The following is a 16248-nucleotide window of genomic DNA, read 5'->3' as shown; positions in this document are numbered from 1 at the left end:
GACGCCGCGCACGCTCCGTCGCCAGCCGGCCAAGCTCCGCGCTGAACGGGCGCAAACCATTTCCACCGGCCCCGTAGGGGAGGCCGGAGGGGCTACTACAGAGGGAGGGCGGATATGGCCCTTCCCTTTCCTTGAGGCATGTCCCTCGGCTGTTCCTGCGGCGTGGGTTTCCATTTTGTCACTGGTGCTGGCTGCAGCTTTGGGTCCTGCTTCCGCGGCGGTCGCTGCTGGCTGGTCCCCTCGCGGCGGCGTTGGCGCCGTCCGGCTCGTCACGTGGCCGGGAACATGGCGGCCTCCAGGGCGCGCTGCGAGCGTCGCGGCTGTTGAAGCCTCCGGGGTGGTGCGCTCGGGTCCGGCGACTCGGAGCCCGGACGGCGTGGCAGCGGCGGAGCACGGTGCGATCCCGGGTCTGGCGGGCGGGCCCGGGAGGCGCCCCGAGAGCCCTCCGGGAGTCGTGGGCAGGGTGGCTGGAGGGGTCCCGAGTCCCGCGACCTCTTCCACTTGGTTTTGGGGGTCCTATGTCTCCGGGGGCCCCTGGGCAGCGTCGGTACTGGGCGTCCATTATGTGGCTCTTGAAACGACGTCTTGGGGTCTCCCAAGGGGTCTGCGGAGCCGGTCGTCCCTTTTTGAGGGGTCCCGGGACGCGGCGACCCTTTCGGGGATGGGACATCCGGTCCCGAGCTCTTCGTTGGAGTTGTGGTTCCTGCATCCCTTTATTAGTTTATCGGTCTGTCTCTGAGACCTCCACCGGGGTGAGTGGACTCCTGGATTCTGCCTGCGTTGGGGACCGATCCCTGACCCCCACATCCAGGAAAAATAGGCCTAAGGTATGAGTTTCAGGGCTCTCCCTCGTCCTGAGCCCAGGTGGACCTTGGGCTCCCTGGGAAGGATTCATTAACTCCTTGTAGCTTATGGAGGGCTCAGTAGTGGCAAGTTTGCCACCTTAAACAGGGTGGTCAGAGAAAGGCCTCCCCCAGAAGGTAAGGTTTCAAGGGGTTAGGTTTGAAGGAAACCCAAGACTTGCTGAGCTGTTCCAGATGGAGAGACTAAGCTCGGGATGTGTGCCTGGAGCTCCACAACCCCCTCTCTCCTCCTCTCACTTCTCTCTGTAGCAGGAGCTTAAACTTAGACTGCCTGCTGCAGTTCAGAAGGCCCGAGTTTCTGTTTTGGGGACAAGGGCTGCCTATCCGTGTATATGGAGGGAGGAGTCGGGTCACAGTGCCTCTAGGGTCTTGCTAGCACAAGCTCCTGCTTTCTGGAGTCTCTGTTGCTCCTTCCTCAAGATGTGATCATCCTTTGATGGCACCTGTCCTAGGCAGCTGTGCCTCCCACATTATGCCCTCTCTAGGCACCTCTGCTGACGCCACTGGAAACCACAGAGGGCTGCGGCGTGCCACTCCCTGCTTGCTGTGTCTGGGAAGTGTCTGCCGGGTTCCTGGAGGGCCCAGGAGTCCGTCCTCCCAACTTGTCATATCATCCTTGTTTATCTCTTGTTTTGTTTTGCAGCATTGAGGATGGACCCCAGGTTGCTCTACCACAGAGCTACATCACCTGGTCCATTAACTGTTTATCTTGAGACAGGGTCTTGCTAAGTTGTCCAGGTGGGCCTTGAACTTATGATTCTCCTGCCTCAGTCTCCTGGATAACTGGGGTTACAGGTGTGGCCACCACAACCAGAGGCAGTGTCATTTCATCTTAATTCACTCATGCAGCAACGTCCATATGGTTCAGAGCCCTCTGGAGCCACACTGACTGATTTAAAACTGTCTGCTGCGTTCCTCAAGGCAAAACACCCAGGGTCCCTCCAGGGGAATGGGCTGTGCAAATAACCACACAAGAGACAGAGAGACCTTTTTCTTTGGGGTTCTGTGAGGGCTCCTGTGACCTTAAGGGTCTGTGGAAAGAGAGCTGGTTGACTGACAGCTAGGAAGGCCACACCCAAGGGCAGAGCAAGAGAAGGGGACACACAAAGGGCATTTCCAAACAGGGCAAAGGGGTAACATCACAAAGGAACAGGTGAGTGTAGCTCCACCTGTGGGGCTGCGTGCGGGAAGGCATGCCCAGGCACGAAGACGCATTCACACATTCTTCAACTTCCAAGATCGGGGCGTCATCGAGGGCCACTTTGATGTCTCACCAATCAGGAAAGGAATGTGCTGGTCACGTGGCGTGGCGGCCTCCCACAACTGAACTCCCACAACTTCAGTCCCTGCTGAAGTTCGGCGCAGTGCCCACTCCTGTCCACCCAGTTGCTTGGGAGGCTGAGGCAGGAGGATGGCAAGTCCCAGGCCAGCCTGGGCAACTGAGCAAGACCCAGTCTTAGAACAAAAGAAAGAGGGCTTGGTGATGTGGCTCAGTGGTAAGCACCGGGGTTCATTGCAGTGTGAGCCACCACCACCACAGCAAAACCCCGGCGTCCACGCTGTCCCCAGGCAAGAAAGGCTGTTTCCTGACCTGTCGATGGGAAAAGTCTCTGCCCTGGGAGGGTTAAATAAGCTAATGAACTTAAGGGCTTATCAGAGAGCCTGGCGTTTGGCAAATGTACACAAATGCCAGATACTATTCTTGTGTTTTTTTTGTTTTTTTGGTACTGGAGATTGAACTCAGGGGCCCTCAGCCACTGAGCCGCTGCCTCAGCTCTGTTTTGTATTTTAGTTAGATACAGGGTCTCACTGAGGTGCTGAGCTGGCTTTGAGCTCTCAGTCCTCCTGTCTCAGCCTCCCAATCTGCCAGGATTACAGGCATGCGCCACTGTATCTGGCCTATTCTTGCTTTTACTGAGGACCTGGGCAACTTAGGCACTGACTCAAAAAAAGGGTCAGGCGCGATGAGGCACGCCTGTCATCCCCGCAGCTCGCAGCTCGGGAGGCTGAGGCGGGAGGATCTCAGTTCAGAGCCAGCCTCAGCATCATGGTGAGGCCCTAGGTACCTCAGTGAGACCCCGGTCTCTAAATAAAATACAAAATGGGGCTGGGATGTGACTCAGAGTTTGTGGGGGGACTGAGGGGTGGTTCAGTGGCAGAGTGCTGCCTGGGTTGGAGGGACTAGTACCCCCCAGAAGAGCCCCCGCCCTCCCGAGACAAGTGGGCGGACGCCGCTGACCGTGCTCCATTCCTGCTGCAGGTTCTGCTCTCTGGGCTTCCAGGCTCAGTCCCCGGGGCGCAGAGGACCAGGCCCTTGCTGGAGGCATCATGGTGACAGAGCAAGAGGTCGAGGCCATCGGGCAGGTGCTAGTGGACCCCAAGCAGCCTCTGCAGGCCCGCTTCCGGGCGCTTTTCACCTTGCGGGGGCTTGGTGGCCCCGGGGCCATCGCCTGGATCAGCCGGGCCTTCCATGACGACTCCGCCCTGCTCAAGCACGAGCTGGCCTACTGCCTGGGCCAGATGCAGGACTCCCGCGCCATCCCCGTGCTCTCGGGCGTGCTGCGGGACACCCGCCAGGAGCCCATGGTGCGCCACGAGGCAGGTGAGGGGCAGGCGCTGCCCTCACACTTCCCTGCCCAGCTGGCCTGGCCTGGGTCCAGGAGACGGGCCACCCCGGGGACGGCGGGGCCACCCCCAGCTGTCTGGTCAGGGAATCTTATTCCTTCAAAGCGACGTTCAGAGCTGGGTGTGGGGCGCACACTGCTCCCCGCGGCCAGGCGAGGCCACTGAGTGAGGCCAGGAGAGTGGCCGCCGCCGTGTGGGAGGGGCAGGCACGGCCTTCCACTCCAGGCGGCTCCAGGTGCACGAGGAGAGCTTAAAGGAGACCGGCAGTGCTGGGCCTGCCTCCTTTCTCCTGTCACTGTCCCTGTGCGGAGGACCCCGGCTGACCCTCTGGTCGCCCTGGCTGCAGGGCTCGGCCTGTGCTGTCCCTCTTGCCCAGAGGCCCCAGGGAGTTCCCCCTGACCCCGGGTTCCCCATCCACTGTGTCAGCGTCCAGGTGGGAGGACCTCGTCCCCAGGCGCAGGCTGGGGTCACTGCCTGTGCCCGGGGGCAGGTGCAGCCCGTGAGCCCTGCTGCCCCTCAGCCCTGGCCGGGGAGCTGCTACCAGCTGCTGCTGTCCCGCAGCCGTGTGGCGCTCGCAGCCAACACCAGCCCTGCCTGCTTCTCAGGGGAGGCCCTGGGCGCCATCGGGAACCCGCAGGTCCTGGAGCTCCTGAGGCAGTACTGCAGCGACCCCACGGTCGAGGTGAGAGCCGGCCCCAGCCCTGGCCCAGGCAGCCCTAGAACCCCTTTCTGGTTGCCACGGTGACCGCTGTCCAAGGGTGCTCCAGGCCCGGGTGGGGAGGGCAGCGTCCAGGCCTGAGGCCAGCAGAGCCTGGCCCCCTGCTCCTCTGAGACCCTGGCCTCTCTGCCACCCTGCCCGGCCCCCTGGACCTCAGGGTCTCCCTGCCGTTCCCCACGGCTCTTTGTTTTGAGGTAGTTTCATTGAGGTGACTCACGTGCCATTTAGCTCACCCCTGGAAGTGCACCCAGAGTGGCCTGCAGTGCATTCAGAGGCGGGCAGCTGCCCTGCTCCTTCCAGAACATTCCCTTCCTCTCAAGGAAACCCACTCCCATTAGCGACATTTTCCATCCTCCGTGGGTCTGTCCTGGCCCCTCCTGTCACTGGCTCACACACCTTGACCTCCTGTGTCCGCCCACTGAGCACGAGGCCCTGGGTCCGCCACCCTGTCCCCTCGCTCCTGCCCTGGTGGAGTGGCGCTCACCGTGGCACAGGCCTGCTGTTTGTTTTGTCTTTTTGTCTTTTTTGGTCCTGGGGTTGAGCCCAGGGGTGCTCTACCCCTGAGCCACATCCCCAGCCTTTTTTATTATTTTTTTCATTTTGAGTCGGGCTGCCTAAGTTGTTCAGGGCCTTGCCAGGTAGCTGAGGCTGGCCTTGAACTTGGCGATCCTCCTGCCTCAGCCTCCTGAGCTGCTGGGGTTGCTGGTGTGGCCGCTGCGCCCAGCCAGGCCTGTTACTTGTATCAGTTCGTGCCTCGTTGAACACAAGGGTGGCCTCCACTTTTTGGCCATCGAGAGCCACCCTGCCGCGGGCCTGTGTGCGAGTGTGAGTTCACTTGGACCCTGGCGTCCTGACTTGCTTCACACGCCCCACTCTTCTCGCACAGCCAGAGGAGGGCACATGTGCTCTGTGCTCAGAGCGCCCACGCCTCGCTCCCTCCAGGGCAGGCCCTGGCGCCCTCACTCCGGCTCGTGGCCGCGCTGGCCTGCCCTGGCCCCCGTCCTCCTCCCAGCAGGGCCGCCCGGGCCTTGGCTCCGGTGCTCTGTCATCTCCCCAGCTCCTCTCAGCTTCCGCATCCCTTGTCCCTTCCCCTTGCTGTCCCAACCCATAGGTCCCTGCTGCAAGCCCAGGAGGGCTCTGCGTGTCCCCGACATCGGGCCCAGGACTGATGCCGTTTGTGCGCCCCTCGTCCTGCAGGTGGCTGAGACGTGCCAGCTGGCCGTGCGCCGCCTAGAGTGGCTGCAGCAGCACCCCGGGCAGCCGGCGGTGGCCGGGCCTTACCTCTCGGTGGACCCAGCCCCCCCAGCTGAGGAGCGCGACCTGGGGCAGCTGCGGGAGGCGCTGCTGGACGAGACCCTGCCGCTGTTCGACCGGTACCGCGCCATGTTCGCCTTGCGCAACGCCGGGGGCCAGGAGGCGGCCCTGGCGCTGGCCGAGGGTGAGGAGGCCCCGGGCTGGGCAGCTGGGAACAGCACACCCCGGGAGCAGCCCCCTCCAGTGACCACACCTGTCGTCCTGGCTCCTTGGGGTGCTGAGGCAGGAGGGTCACAGTCCAGGGCAGAGTAGGGGGCTGGGTGCTGCCGTGCCGGAGGCCCCTGGTCCCGCCGGCTCCCCACAGGCTGGTCAGGCGCCCGAGCTGCCCCGTCACGGGTGGGCGAGTCCTGGAGACAGAGCCCCTTTGGCCCCACCCTCTGCGTGCCCCAGCCCTGAGCCCGTAGTGTGCCCAGTGAGTGACCAAGTACTGCCCTTCCCGCCTGCAGGCCTGCGCTGTGGCAGCGCCCTCTTCCGCCACGAGGTGGGCTACGTGCTGGGCCAGCTACAGCATGAGGCGGCCGTGCCCCAGCTGGCCGCCACCCTGGCCCACCCTGCCGAGAGCCCCATGGTGCGCCACGAGTGTGCGGAGGCCCTGGGCGCCATCGCCCGGCCCTCCTGCCTGGCCGCGCTGCACGCCCACACGGCCGACCCCGAGCGTGTGGTGCGGGAGAGCTGCCTGGTGGCCCTGGACATGTACGAGCAGGAGCGCGGGCCCTTCCAGCAGGACCCACCGCCCTAGTGCCCCGCCCTGCCCCGCCCTGCCCCTGCCGGCCTGCCTCGGCCCCTTGTCCCAACAGGACTGCGGTGTCTGGAGTCTCCCCTTGGCCCTGTCCCTGCGGAGCTGCCCCCGACTCCCTCGGTGGGAGCTGTGGGCTCCTGGCCAGCATGCGGGGTGGGACCTGGGTGGCTCAGGCTGCACTAGCAGTGACGGTGGGGTCCAGGGCCCCTGGCCTCGGCCATGTGGCGTGGGAGGTGGCCCTAGGTGGGGCGGGCTCCTGGGTGCCGCCACATGGAAGAGTAAATCATTTTGGCCCAGCAGTGGCTCCCTGAGTGTGTGGGGCGGGCTTCCCGGGAGCACTACTGCCCAACACTGCCACCTGCGCCTGTCCGGCTCTTGGGGACTGTCCACCAGCTTGGCTCCCTCCCAGGGCTCTAGAGAAGCAGCCCTGTGGCCTGCCCTCCACCTACCACCTGCTCCCGTGGGGCCACCAGACCCTCCGGGTCCCACCTGGCTCTCCAGGTCCTCTGCCCAGGGTGGCCTGCTCACCCAGGAAACAGGTCTGAAGGTGGAACTGGGTCCACAGCTGCCCCTCTGCGCCCCGAAATCCACAAGCCAAAAGGCTATTGGCAGAGCACAGGAACTCACTTCCTGGGGACGTTCCGTGGCTTCCGCCCTGAGCCCCTGTGCCCTGGCCAGCCCCTGCCCGCTCAGGGCCTGGTCCTCCTCAGAGACTGACCTGTCGGCTCCCATGCCCAGCTGCTCCCCGCCCTGCCTGCGGCCTTGGTGCTCCCCAGGACACCGTGTCACCTCCAGACCTGCAAGTTGGGATGGGTTGTATCCCCAAAAGGTGACTCCAAGTCTGACCCACGCCGGGGAGTGTGACCTCGTCTGGAAGAGGGTCTTGTGGTGTGATCCTCCTAGATCTGGGGTGGGCCGAACCCCGTGACCCACCCTTCCTGGAGACAGAAATGGGCCGGGTGCCCTGGCCGCACCTGCCTTCCCAGTTACACTGGAGGCTGAGGCAGGAGGATGGCGAGTTTGAGGCCTGGCAAGACCCTGTCTCAAAAAGCTGTGGGGTGTGGCTTTTTGAGTGCCTGCCCGGGCAGGTTCCAGGCCCTTGTCCAGGCTGCTGAGGTCCAACAGGAGGGTCACGTGAGCCCTCAAGTCTCGGGCAGCCTGAAACAGCACCGGAGTAGGAGTGCGCCCAAGACCGCGGGCAGCCGCCTCAGCCCAGGTCTGAAGAGGCTGTGGTCAGGCTGGGCCACAAGCAGGGGTCTGGGGCCTCCCCTTAGCCCTGCTCCCAGGGCAGCGGCTTCCCCCAGAAGCAGGAGGTCCGGGAGGACGACACAGCGGCCTGCTTGCTGGGCAGCGTGGAGGACGGGCTGGTGTCCTCCCTCTCACCTGCTCACTGCTCAGCCCGGCCTCTGCCCCACAGCAGGGACCTGGGGAGCCTCGCCACTGCCCTGGCCGTCTCTGCATGCAGCCTCCCCCTGGGGCCCTCCAGCCCGGGCCCCCAGAGGCCCTGACTGGGCACCAGGAGCTAGTGGGCAGCACAGGCCCCCTGAGCCCTCCTAGGCCAGGGAGGTGGGTGCGGTGTGGGTTGGGGGAAGAGCCACACGTCAGCTTTTAGAAGATTCCCCTTTGAGAGCCTCTTCTGAGTCCCCGGGCTGCCCCCCCCAGGGGGGGGGGCATGTGACCAGTCCACTTCACGGAGGAGCTGCAGAGTCGGGACAGCTGGGGCGCGACCCTAGACGGCTGGCCTCTGAACCGCGGCTCCTCTGCCCGCTCTCGTGCCTCGTCCTGGCCTGTGCCACCCAAGGCCCACGTTCCTCCGCGTGCCCCCTCAGCAGTGGGGACTGTCATTCCCGTGCTCAGCCTGGGAGCATCAGGGTTGAGTCCATTGCTGTGTCCCCCCTCCAGACGGGCCTGGCCACCTGTGCCCAGGTCTGTGGTCCTACCTGGGCTCCCGCTTGTCCTCCCCACGACAGCCACCAGAGGGGGCCTGTGAGCACCGAGCCCAGCCCCTTGCTCCTGTCCCACAGCCCCCACGCCCTGGGGGTCGAGGCCCCGTAGCCCACAGGACCTGCCCTCCTCCCTCTGCTCCGGCCACACGTCCTGGATGTGCCACCAGCTCCCCAGGGCCCTGTGCAGGCTGAGCTCTGGTGCCGGTGCTCCGGCGGGCCCCTTCCTCCTGAGGTTTCTGCTCCAGCGGCCCCTCCTAGGTGAGGCCGGACCACCCTGCCTCCTGCCTGGAGGTTGAGCCCAGAGACACCCTACCACTGAACTGGCTCCAGCCCTTCCTATGTCTGATTTTTTTGGGGGGGGGATGAATAACAGGGATTGAGCTCAGGGGCACTCGGCCACCAAGCCCACCCCAGACCTATTTTGAATTTTAATCAGAGACGGGTCCCACTGAGTTGCTCAGCGAAGCTCCTTCCCCACGCCCCCTCCACCCCCACCCTAGTGTCCTGCTCCTTCCCCACGCCCCCTCCACCCCCACCCTAGTGTCCTGCTCCATCTCCCGGCAGCACAGAGGGCCTCCACCTAGGACCTAAGGGAGTGGCTGGCCACTGGGTCCGGGGCCACGCCTGCCATCCAGCTACTCTGGCTGAGGCACGGGAGGGCCAGTTTCAGGCCACCTGTCAATTTAGTGAGACCCTGTCACAAATACAATCTGAAAGGACAGTGTGTGTGGCTGTGGTTAGCACTTGCCCTCAGAGATGGGGCCCTGGGTTCCAACCCAGCACTGCCGAAAATAGGTGCCCACAATAGGTGCTCAGTAAACGCCAACAAATGAATCAGGCCAGCTATGAGACGTCGGGTGGGTGTTCTCAGGAGAAGCCTGGCGAGTGCCAGGGCCCTGGGGCAGGGAGCGTGTGCGGAGCTGCTGAGGCAGAAGCATTTGTGCTGTGACCACTGCAGGCAGATGGGGGCCTGGGAGCCTCCAATCCTCTTAGCTCAAAGCCCCTTAATACTTCCGCTGCACGGGTCACCTCCGGGCTTCCCTGCTCCAGGTGGCCGCCATGCCGGGGTTGGCGGACCAGGAGGAGACCCAGGACTGGAGCGCTGCCCCCCCGGTGTATGAGGAGTACCGGCCGCCCCCGCTGGACACCATCCGCCTGCCCAGGTACGGGCTGTACCTGCTGATCGCCGCGTTCCTGGTGGTGGCTGTGGCCTACGCCATTGTCGGGCACCTCATCAAAGACCTGGCCCACGACTTGGCCGGTGAGCTACCCACTGCAAGGCTGGCCTGGCTCGGGCTGGCCAGGGAGGGGCAGAGCTGCCGGGGTCCCAGGCCTCCGTGCAGGCCCAGGGAGAGCCGGCAGAGCTCGGGCCCTCCCTGGGCCAGGACGGGTGGAGGGTTTCGGGCCGGAGGTCCTCACCGGCGTCCCTGACGCAGACTGGGCATTCGGCCCGAAGTCAGACCAAGAGGAGACGCCTGGCCGGGAGCGGGCCCCCAGCGTGGCCGGGGAGGACCTGGAGGAACTGGACCTGGCCTGGCAGGACGAGGAGGCCCTCGAGGGCGGTGGACAGGGCGTCCCCTTGGAATCCCCCGCCTGGGACCCCCATCATCCCTCCCTCATCTTCAGGGACCCCCAGGTCCAAAGCTCCTGGAGGCTGGAGTGAGGGGGTCCTGGCCCCAGTTCCAGCCCCTCGGACGCTGCGTCTTTGGAACCCGTGGCCCCCAGAGCCTCTACGCCGACCCCCATCCCTGGGGAGAAGCTCCCTCTCAGCTGGAGGGCTTGGTGGCTGGACACTGGCCATGGCCATCTGCCCTGCTTCCCCAGAGCCTGACCCTGCCCAGCCTCCAGCCGGCCCTGCGCCGTCTGTGAATGGGGAGCAATGAGGCACGGGGACCTTAAACCAGCCGTCCGTCTGCCCGTGACTGCTGAGTCAGCCCTGCCCTGCCCCGAGGGCTCCGTCACCCAGCAGGACTGTGGCGTGTGACAGACCGACACCAGGCCACTGAGACCCAGCCAGCCAGAGCAGAGGGCCTTTTGTGGAGCAGCAGCGACGTGGCCCTGCCCCCCCACGCCGTGTCCCCCTCCACAGCTCCCTGTCCCCTCGCTCCGGGCCTGGCTGTCTGGGGCTCCTGGTCGCCTGACTGAGGCCTCCTTCGCTTCAGACCTTTGCACAGGGTGGGGCACACAGCAGGGGCTTCATGTATGCCCACCTGGCAGCACGGAGTGGGCCCATGCTTGTCCTGGGCTGTGTGGCTGAGCTCCAGGACAGCTCTGTTCAGGGGCCCGTCTGCCCATAAGTTGTGGTCAGACCTCTGGGACACAGGACTCCTGTGTAGACAGTAGGTGCTCATACGTGTATGTCACAGGCTTTGGGCATGCTTTCACGTGCCAGGGCCGTGGCTGCTCCTGTGGCGACTGGGGCAGGGCCCTCCTTGGCCTGGGCAGGGCTGACTCTAATCGACCTAAGGACCAAGGCCGAGGTCAGAGAGTCATGTGCGGTCCCTGGTGTCCCCGTCCTCAGCCAGTAGAGCAGCCCAACCTGGCGGTGCCTGGTGGGCAGGTGGCCCGGGGCTGACTGCATGCTAGTGGCACAGGCTGGTCACTGCTGGCTGCCGCCTGCCGCGTCCCCTGGCTGCGGCTGCCTGGGGCTGCCCTGGCTCTGTGCTGAGGGCTGGCAGAATGTCGTGGGTCACCAAGAGAAGGAGAGGGAGGACGTGCCAGTCACCAGCCAGGAGCCTGAGAGCCCCACCCTGGCCTCGGCACCCCCCACAACAGGGTGCGGGGACGGCTGCAGAGGGGGTGGCCCTGGGCGGATGGCCCTCAGGGCGGGGTGCAGGGGAGGGGCCGGCTCCCCAGTTAATGTCACACCAGGTCCAGAGTCTGCTGGGGGTGCTGGGGGCAGGAGCCAGTCAGGTGCCCAGGGAGGGGAGGAGGGCCCCTGCCAGGCCCGCCTGCCACCGTCACCCGCAGGGGATCCCTGCTCCGCAGCACTCGGCCCTGAGTTCTGGCTCGCGCTCAGCCATGAAGACCCTGGGGACGCTGGTCGTACTGGGAGCCTGGCTCCTGCCGCCTGCCCAGGCCCAGGGTAGGCTCTCGGGGTTCTCCAGGATGCGAAATGGCGGCCTTGGGAGGGCACCCAGGCCCGCAGCGCCCCACCCCCACCCTCTCAGCCGCCTTCAAGCCCCACAGGGGCCTCTGTCCCCACCCCAGCCTCCCCTCTCCCAACACCACTCGGTCCCCTCTGAACCCCCTCCTCCCTCTGCAACCCTCCTCTGAACCCCTTCCCCCTTCTGAGCCCCCTCCCCCTCTGAACCCCCTCCTGAGCACCTGCTCCCTGGCAGCCCCTGAGCGGCGGCTGAAGCCCTGGCTGGTGGGCCTGGCGGCGGTGGTGGGCTTCCTGTTCATCGTCTTCGTCCTCATGCTGGCCAACCGCATCTGGTGCTCCAAGGCCAGGTGGGCCCCGACCCTGCCCAGGGCCCTGCCCCTTCCCGTCTCTAGCCCAGGCTCCCCCAAGGGCTCCCCACCCCAGCTTCCTGGCCCTCTCTGGTTCCCTCCCCAGGGCCAGCTCATGTCCCCAGGTCCCCTCATTTCCCCCTCCTGGGACTGACCCGGGCAGCCCACCCTTCCTGCGCCCCGGGGGGGCTGGGCTGAGGCTGCCCTCAGGGTCCCAGCCTCCCCTCCCTGCCTCCCCTCTGCAGAGCTGAGGACCAGGCGGACGCCGTGAGGATGGAGCCTAATGTGTACCAGGACGTGAACCCCAGGTGTGCCCGAGGGCCCACTCCCACCCGAGGCTCGCCCGCATCCCCACAGGCCCTCTGCATGCTGCCCCTGGCTGGGACACTATCCCCGCTGTCCTCCCTCGGCCTCTGCCCAGGGCTTTGCTCCAAAGGTCCCCCCGGCCATCCTCCGTCCTCCCTCCCTCCCTCCCTCCGCTTCTCTCTTCTCCACGCTTAACCGCGGCTGGCACCCTCCTGGCCGTCCCTTGGTGTCACTCAGGTGATGGCTTCCAGAGCTTAGTTCTGCTGTCTCCCGTTGAGCAGGACCCCGGGGCGAGGCTACGTCGGTGGCCGTCCTGGACCTCTGCTGCCCGCTTCCAGGCCTGCGAGTCTTGCGGGGGCTCGGGGTGCAGCAGGCCTGGGGCTCTGCAGGGCCAGATCGCAGCTGGACCAGGCCTAGGGCAGCACAGGGGGTGGGAGGGAGGAGACCAGCCTGAGAGTCAGCGGCCCAGGACAGGCCCGAGGGAGGAAAGGGGACTCCTGCCCCCAAGATGTGCTGGCGAGGCCAGTGTCCCCTGCCCGCCGACTGGCCTCCCGGTCCCGCCCACTCCGCACCCACCGCACCACCTCTGTGCCCACCCACTGCACCACCTATGGACTGTCCACCCACCTGCTCACGTTGTTCACCCACCGTCTTCCACCCAGCCACCCGGCCACTCGGGTGTCAGCCTGCTGGTGCCATCTAGGCCCTCAGCCGTCCAGCAGTCCTCCCGCTGGCCCAGATGTGTCCCTCACACTCCCGCCTTGCCCCGCGGCCCTCCCTCCTGCTGCTCGGCCCGCACAGCCCTCCTGGCTGTCCACCTGCCCACTAGCCTGTTGATCCAGCTCCCGCCTACGCTGCGTGCACCCGTCCTCCTCTACCACCCCTCTCCTTCCTGCACGCCCACCCTCACCCCGTGCCGACCCTGCCCATCACCCCATCCGCCCTGCCAGCCGCCACCTGTCCCCTGTCCACCACCCCCGCCCACTCATCCACAGTGGTACTCGCAGGGCTGCCTGGCCGGCCACCGTGGGGGGATAGGGAGCAGGGCAGGCAGCTGGTCCTCACTGTCCTGGGCCTTCCCCCCACAGGGAGGGAGGCGGGAAGAAGAAGGGGAGGAAGAAGGACCAGGAGGGCGGGGAGCACAACCTGGGGCTGGAGCTGGCCGAGGACCTGGAGGCGGCCAAGAGGACGGCCCTGTGAGGAGCCTTCACCGGGAGCCCTGCCACGTCCTGCACGCCACCGGGATCCAGAGTGCTGTGTCCCCAGAGAAGAGGGCTGTCCTGTCCCCCAGGAGGGCTCCCATAGGACCTGGACTCGGCGTCCTGGCCACCTGGGTCCTGCCCTGTGACTCCTCCTCCTCCATGCGCCCTGGCCAGGGAGAGACTTCCAAGTCCCCACAGTCTCATGCGCCACCTGTTCCTACCACTGCCTACTTCCTTCCCCTCCGCCCGCTGTTGGGCCAGACGTGCCTCCCCAGAGGCATGGGGCAGGGTCCCAGGTTTCCTCCAAGGGCTCCAATAAACCACCTGCAGGACCTTCAAAGGCCTCTCCAGTCTCGGCTCCCCTAGGGACGCGGCCGCCTGGGGCAGCCCTGGTGGGTGTGAGGCGCTGTGGCCGGGCCAGGTGCCAGGGCATTAAGCACTCTGTGCCGTCTTGGTGTTGCGCCCTGAGCCCTGGACTTTGAGCCCCCACAGCGTCTCCTGGGAAGTCCTCGCTCCCTGCCCACCCTGTGTTGTGGGGCACATGATGGTTTCCGAGAGCTGGTCACCCGTGTGGAGGGCCCCAGGGCCTTGCCGTATCTTGGGAAGGGCTGAGCACCTTCTGTCTCCGCCCCACCACCCATTCCCCTCTTCTCCCTTTCCACTCTCTCTGCTCTGGACTTTGACCCCTCTGCCACCGCCCATGTGGCCTCCTCCTCCTCCTGCTCCTCCACCTCCTCCTCCTGCTCCTCCACCTCCTCCTCCTGCTCCTCCTCCTCCACCTCCTCCTCCTGCTCCTCCTCCTCCTGCTCCTCCACCTCCTCCTCCTGCTCCTCCTCCTCCTCCTGCTCCTCCTCCTCCTCCTGCTCCTCCTCCTCCTCCTCTACCTCCTGCTCCTCCACCTCCTCCTCCTCCTCTACCTCCTGCTCCTCCACCTCTTCCTCCTGCTCCTCCTCCTCCTCCTGCTCCTCCTCCTCCTCCTGCTCCTCCTCCTCCTGCTCCTCCACCTCCTCCTCCTGCTCCTCCTCCTCCTCCTGCTCCTCCTCCTCCCCCTCCTCCCGCTCCTTCTCCTCCTTCTCCTCCTCCTTCTCCTCCTGCTTCTCCTCCTCCTGCTCCTGCTTCTCCTCCTCCTGCTCCTGCTTCTCCTCCTCCTCCTGCTCCTCCTCCTCCTCCTCCTGCTGTTCCTCCTCCTCCTCCTGCTTCTCTTCCTCCTCCTCCTCTACATCTTGTTCCTCCTCCTCCTCCTCCTCATGATCCTCCTCCTCCTCCTCCTCCTGCTTCTCCTCCTGGACCTTCTGCTCCTCCTCCTCCTCCTGCTTCTCCTCCTGGACCTTCTGCTCCTCCTCCTCCTCCTGCTTCTCCTCCTGGACCTTCTGCTCCTCCTGCTTCTCCTCTTCCTTCTCTACCTCCTGCTCGTCCTCCTCGTCCTCCTCCTCTTCCTTCTCCTCCTTCTTCTCTTCCTCCTCCTCCTTGTTCTCCTCTTCCTCCTCCTGCTTCTCTTCCTCCTCCTCTTCCTCCTCCTTCTCCTCCTCCTCCTCCTTCTGCTTCTCTTCCTCCTTCTCCTCCTCCTCCTCCTCCTCTTCCTCCTTCTCCTCCTCCTCTGCCTCCTTCTCCTCCTCCTCTGCCTCCTGCTCCTCCTCTCTTCCTCCTCCTCCTGCTTCTCCTCCTCCTCTGCCTCCTGCTCCTCCTCTCTTCCTCCTCCTCCTGTTTCTCCTCCTCCTCTGCCTCCTGCTCCTCCTCTCTTCCTTCTCCTCTAGCTTCTCTTCCTCCTTCTCCTCCTCCACCTCTTCCTTCTCCTGCTCCTCCTCCTGCTTCTCCTTCTCCTCCTGTTCCTCCTCCTCCTGCTTCTCCTCTTCCTCCTTCTCCTCCTCCTTCTTCTCCTGCTTCTCCTCTTCCTTCTCCTCCTCCTTCTCCTGCTTCTCCTCTTCCTGCTTCTCTTGTCCTCCTCATCCTCCTCCTCCCCCTCCTCCTGCTTCTCCTCCTCCTCTACCTCCTGCTCCTCCTCTCTTCCTTCTCCTCTAGCTTCTCTTCCTCCTTCTCCTCCTCCACCTCTTCCTTCTCCTGCTCCTCCTCCTGCTTCTCCTTCTCCTCCTGTTCCTCCTCCTCCTGCCTCTCCTCTTCCTCCTTCTCCTCCTCCTTCTTCTCCTGCTTCTCCTCTTCCTTCTCCTCCTCCTCCTTCTCCTGCTTCTCCTCTTCCTGCTTCTCTTCGTCCTCCTTATCCTCCTCCTCCCCCTCCTCCTGCTTCTCCTCCTCCCTCTTCTCCTCCTCTTTCTCCTTCTGCTTCTCTTCCTGCTTCTCCTCCTCCTTCTCCTCTTCCTCCTCCTCCTTCTCCTTCTCCTCCTGCTTCTCTTCCTCTTTCTCCTTCTCCTTCTCCTCCTGCTTCTCCTCTTCTTTCTCCTTCTCCTTCTCCTCCTGCTTCTCCTCCTCCTTCTCCTCTTCCTCCTCCTCCTTCTCCTTCTCCTCTTGCTTCTCCTCCTCTTTCTCCTTCTCCTTCTCCTCCTGCTTCTCCTCCTCCTTCTCCTCTTCCTCCTCCTCCTTCTCCTCCTGCTTCTCTTCCTCTTTCTCCTTCTCCTTCTCCTCCTGCTTCTCTTCCTCTTTCTCCTTCTCCTTCTCCTCCTGCTTCTCCTCCTCCTCCTCCTCTTCCTCCTCCTCCTCCTTCTCCTCCTCCTTCTCCTCTTCCTCCTCCTCCTCCTCCTCCTCCTGCTTCTCTTCCTCTTTCTCCTTCTCCTCCTCCTCCTGCTTCTCTTCCTGCTTCTCCTCCTCCTTCTCCTCTTCCTCTCCTCCTTCTCCTTCTGCTTCTCTTCCTGCTTCTCCTCCTTCTCCTCTTCCTCCTCCTCCTCCTCCTCCTCCTCCTTCTTCCTCCTCCTGCTCTTTCTTCTCTGGCAAGGGGATGGAACTCAGGGCCTGGCAGAGTGTAGGCAAAGCTCTACCAGAAGCCACATCGGCAGCCAACCCTTTTATTCTAAGACAAGCCTCCATAAGTTGCCCAGGCTGGCCTGGAAATTGTGATCCTCTTGCTCAGATCCCAGATGGCTGGGTGACAGGCATGGCCCCATGCCTGGTGGCTTCAGCTGTTCCTCATGAG

General features: G+C 64.5%; 2 protein-coding genes across 5 annotated transcripts in view; both read left to right on the top strand.

Annotated features, from left to right (window-relative positions):
- The first annotated feature begins 243 nt into the window (after positions 1-243).
- Positions 244-6555, top strand: Dohh (deoxyhypusine hydroxylase). Of its 2 annotated transcripts, XM_078028271.1 has the most exons (6): positions 261-395; positions 601-827; positions 3124-3465; positions 4094-4170; positions 5404-5644; positions 5967-6555. In XM_078028271.1, exons 3-6 carry the CDS (start codon positions 3192-3194, stop codon positions 6257-6259), a joined length of 885 nt encoding a protein of 294 aa, XP_077884397.1. In that variant the 5' UTR covers positions 261-395; positions 601-827; positions 3124-3191; the 3' UTR covers positions 6260-6555. The 2 variants fall into 2 exon arrangements, with proteins under 2 accessions (XP_005332077.2, XP_077884397.1); XM_005332020.5 differs by lacking the exon at positions 601-827 and having other exon boundaries at positions 244-395.
- A 2224-nt stretch (positions 6556-8779) lies between these two features.
- Positions 8780-16248, top strand: part of Smim44 (small integral membrane protein 44) — a 49453-nt gene continuing 41984 nt past the window's right edge. Inside the window, exons 1-4 of one of the 3 annotated variants that reach the window (XM_078028477.1) lie at positions 8780-9466; positions 9642-11290; positions 11547-11658; positions 11904-11966. In XM_078028477.1, coding sequence (XP_077884603.1) covers positions 9265-9466; positions 9642-9868 — 429 coding nt within the window. In that variant the 5' untranslated portion in view covers positions 8780-9264 and the 3' untranslated portion in view covers positions 9869-11290; positions 11547-11658; positions 11904-11966. Of the gene's footprint in view, positions 9467-9641; positions 11291-11546; positions 11659-11903; positions 11967-13052; positions 13507-16248 lie in introns of those variants that run through there. The other 2 variants (XM_021730886.3, XM_078028473.1) reach the window with 2 other exon arrangements.

The sequence above is a fragment of the Ictidomys tridecemlineatus genome, chromosome 2 (assembly GCF_052094955.1).
Source record: "Ictidomys tridecemlineatus isolate mIctTri1 chromosome 2, mIctTri1.hap1, whole genome shotgun sequence".
Classification (NCBI taxonomy): domain Eukaryota; kingdom Metazoa; phylum Chordata; class Mammalia; order Rodentia; family Sciuridae; genus Ictidomys; species Ictidomys tridecemlineatus.
The sequence above is the reverse complement of the archived record's forward strand: the minus strand, read 5'-3'. Positions and strand labels throughout refer to the sequence as shown.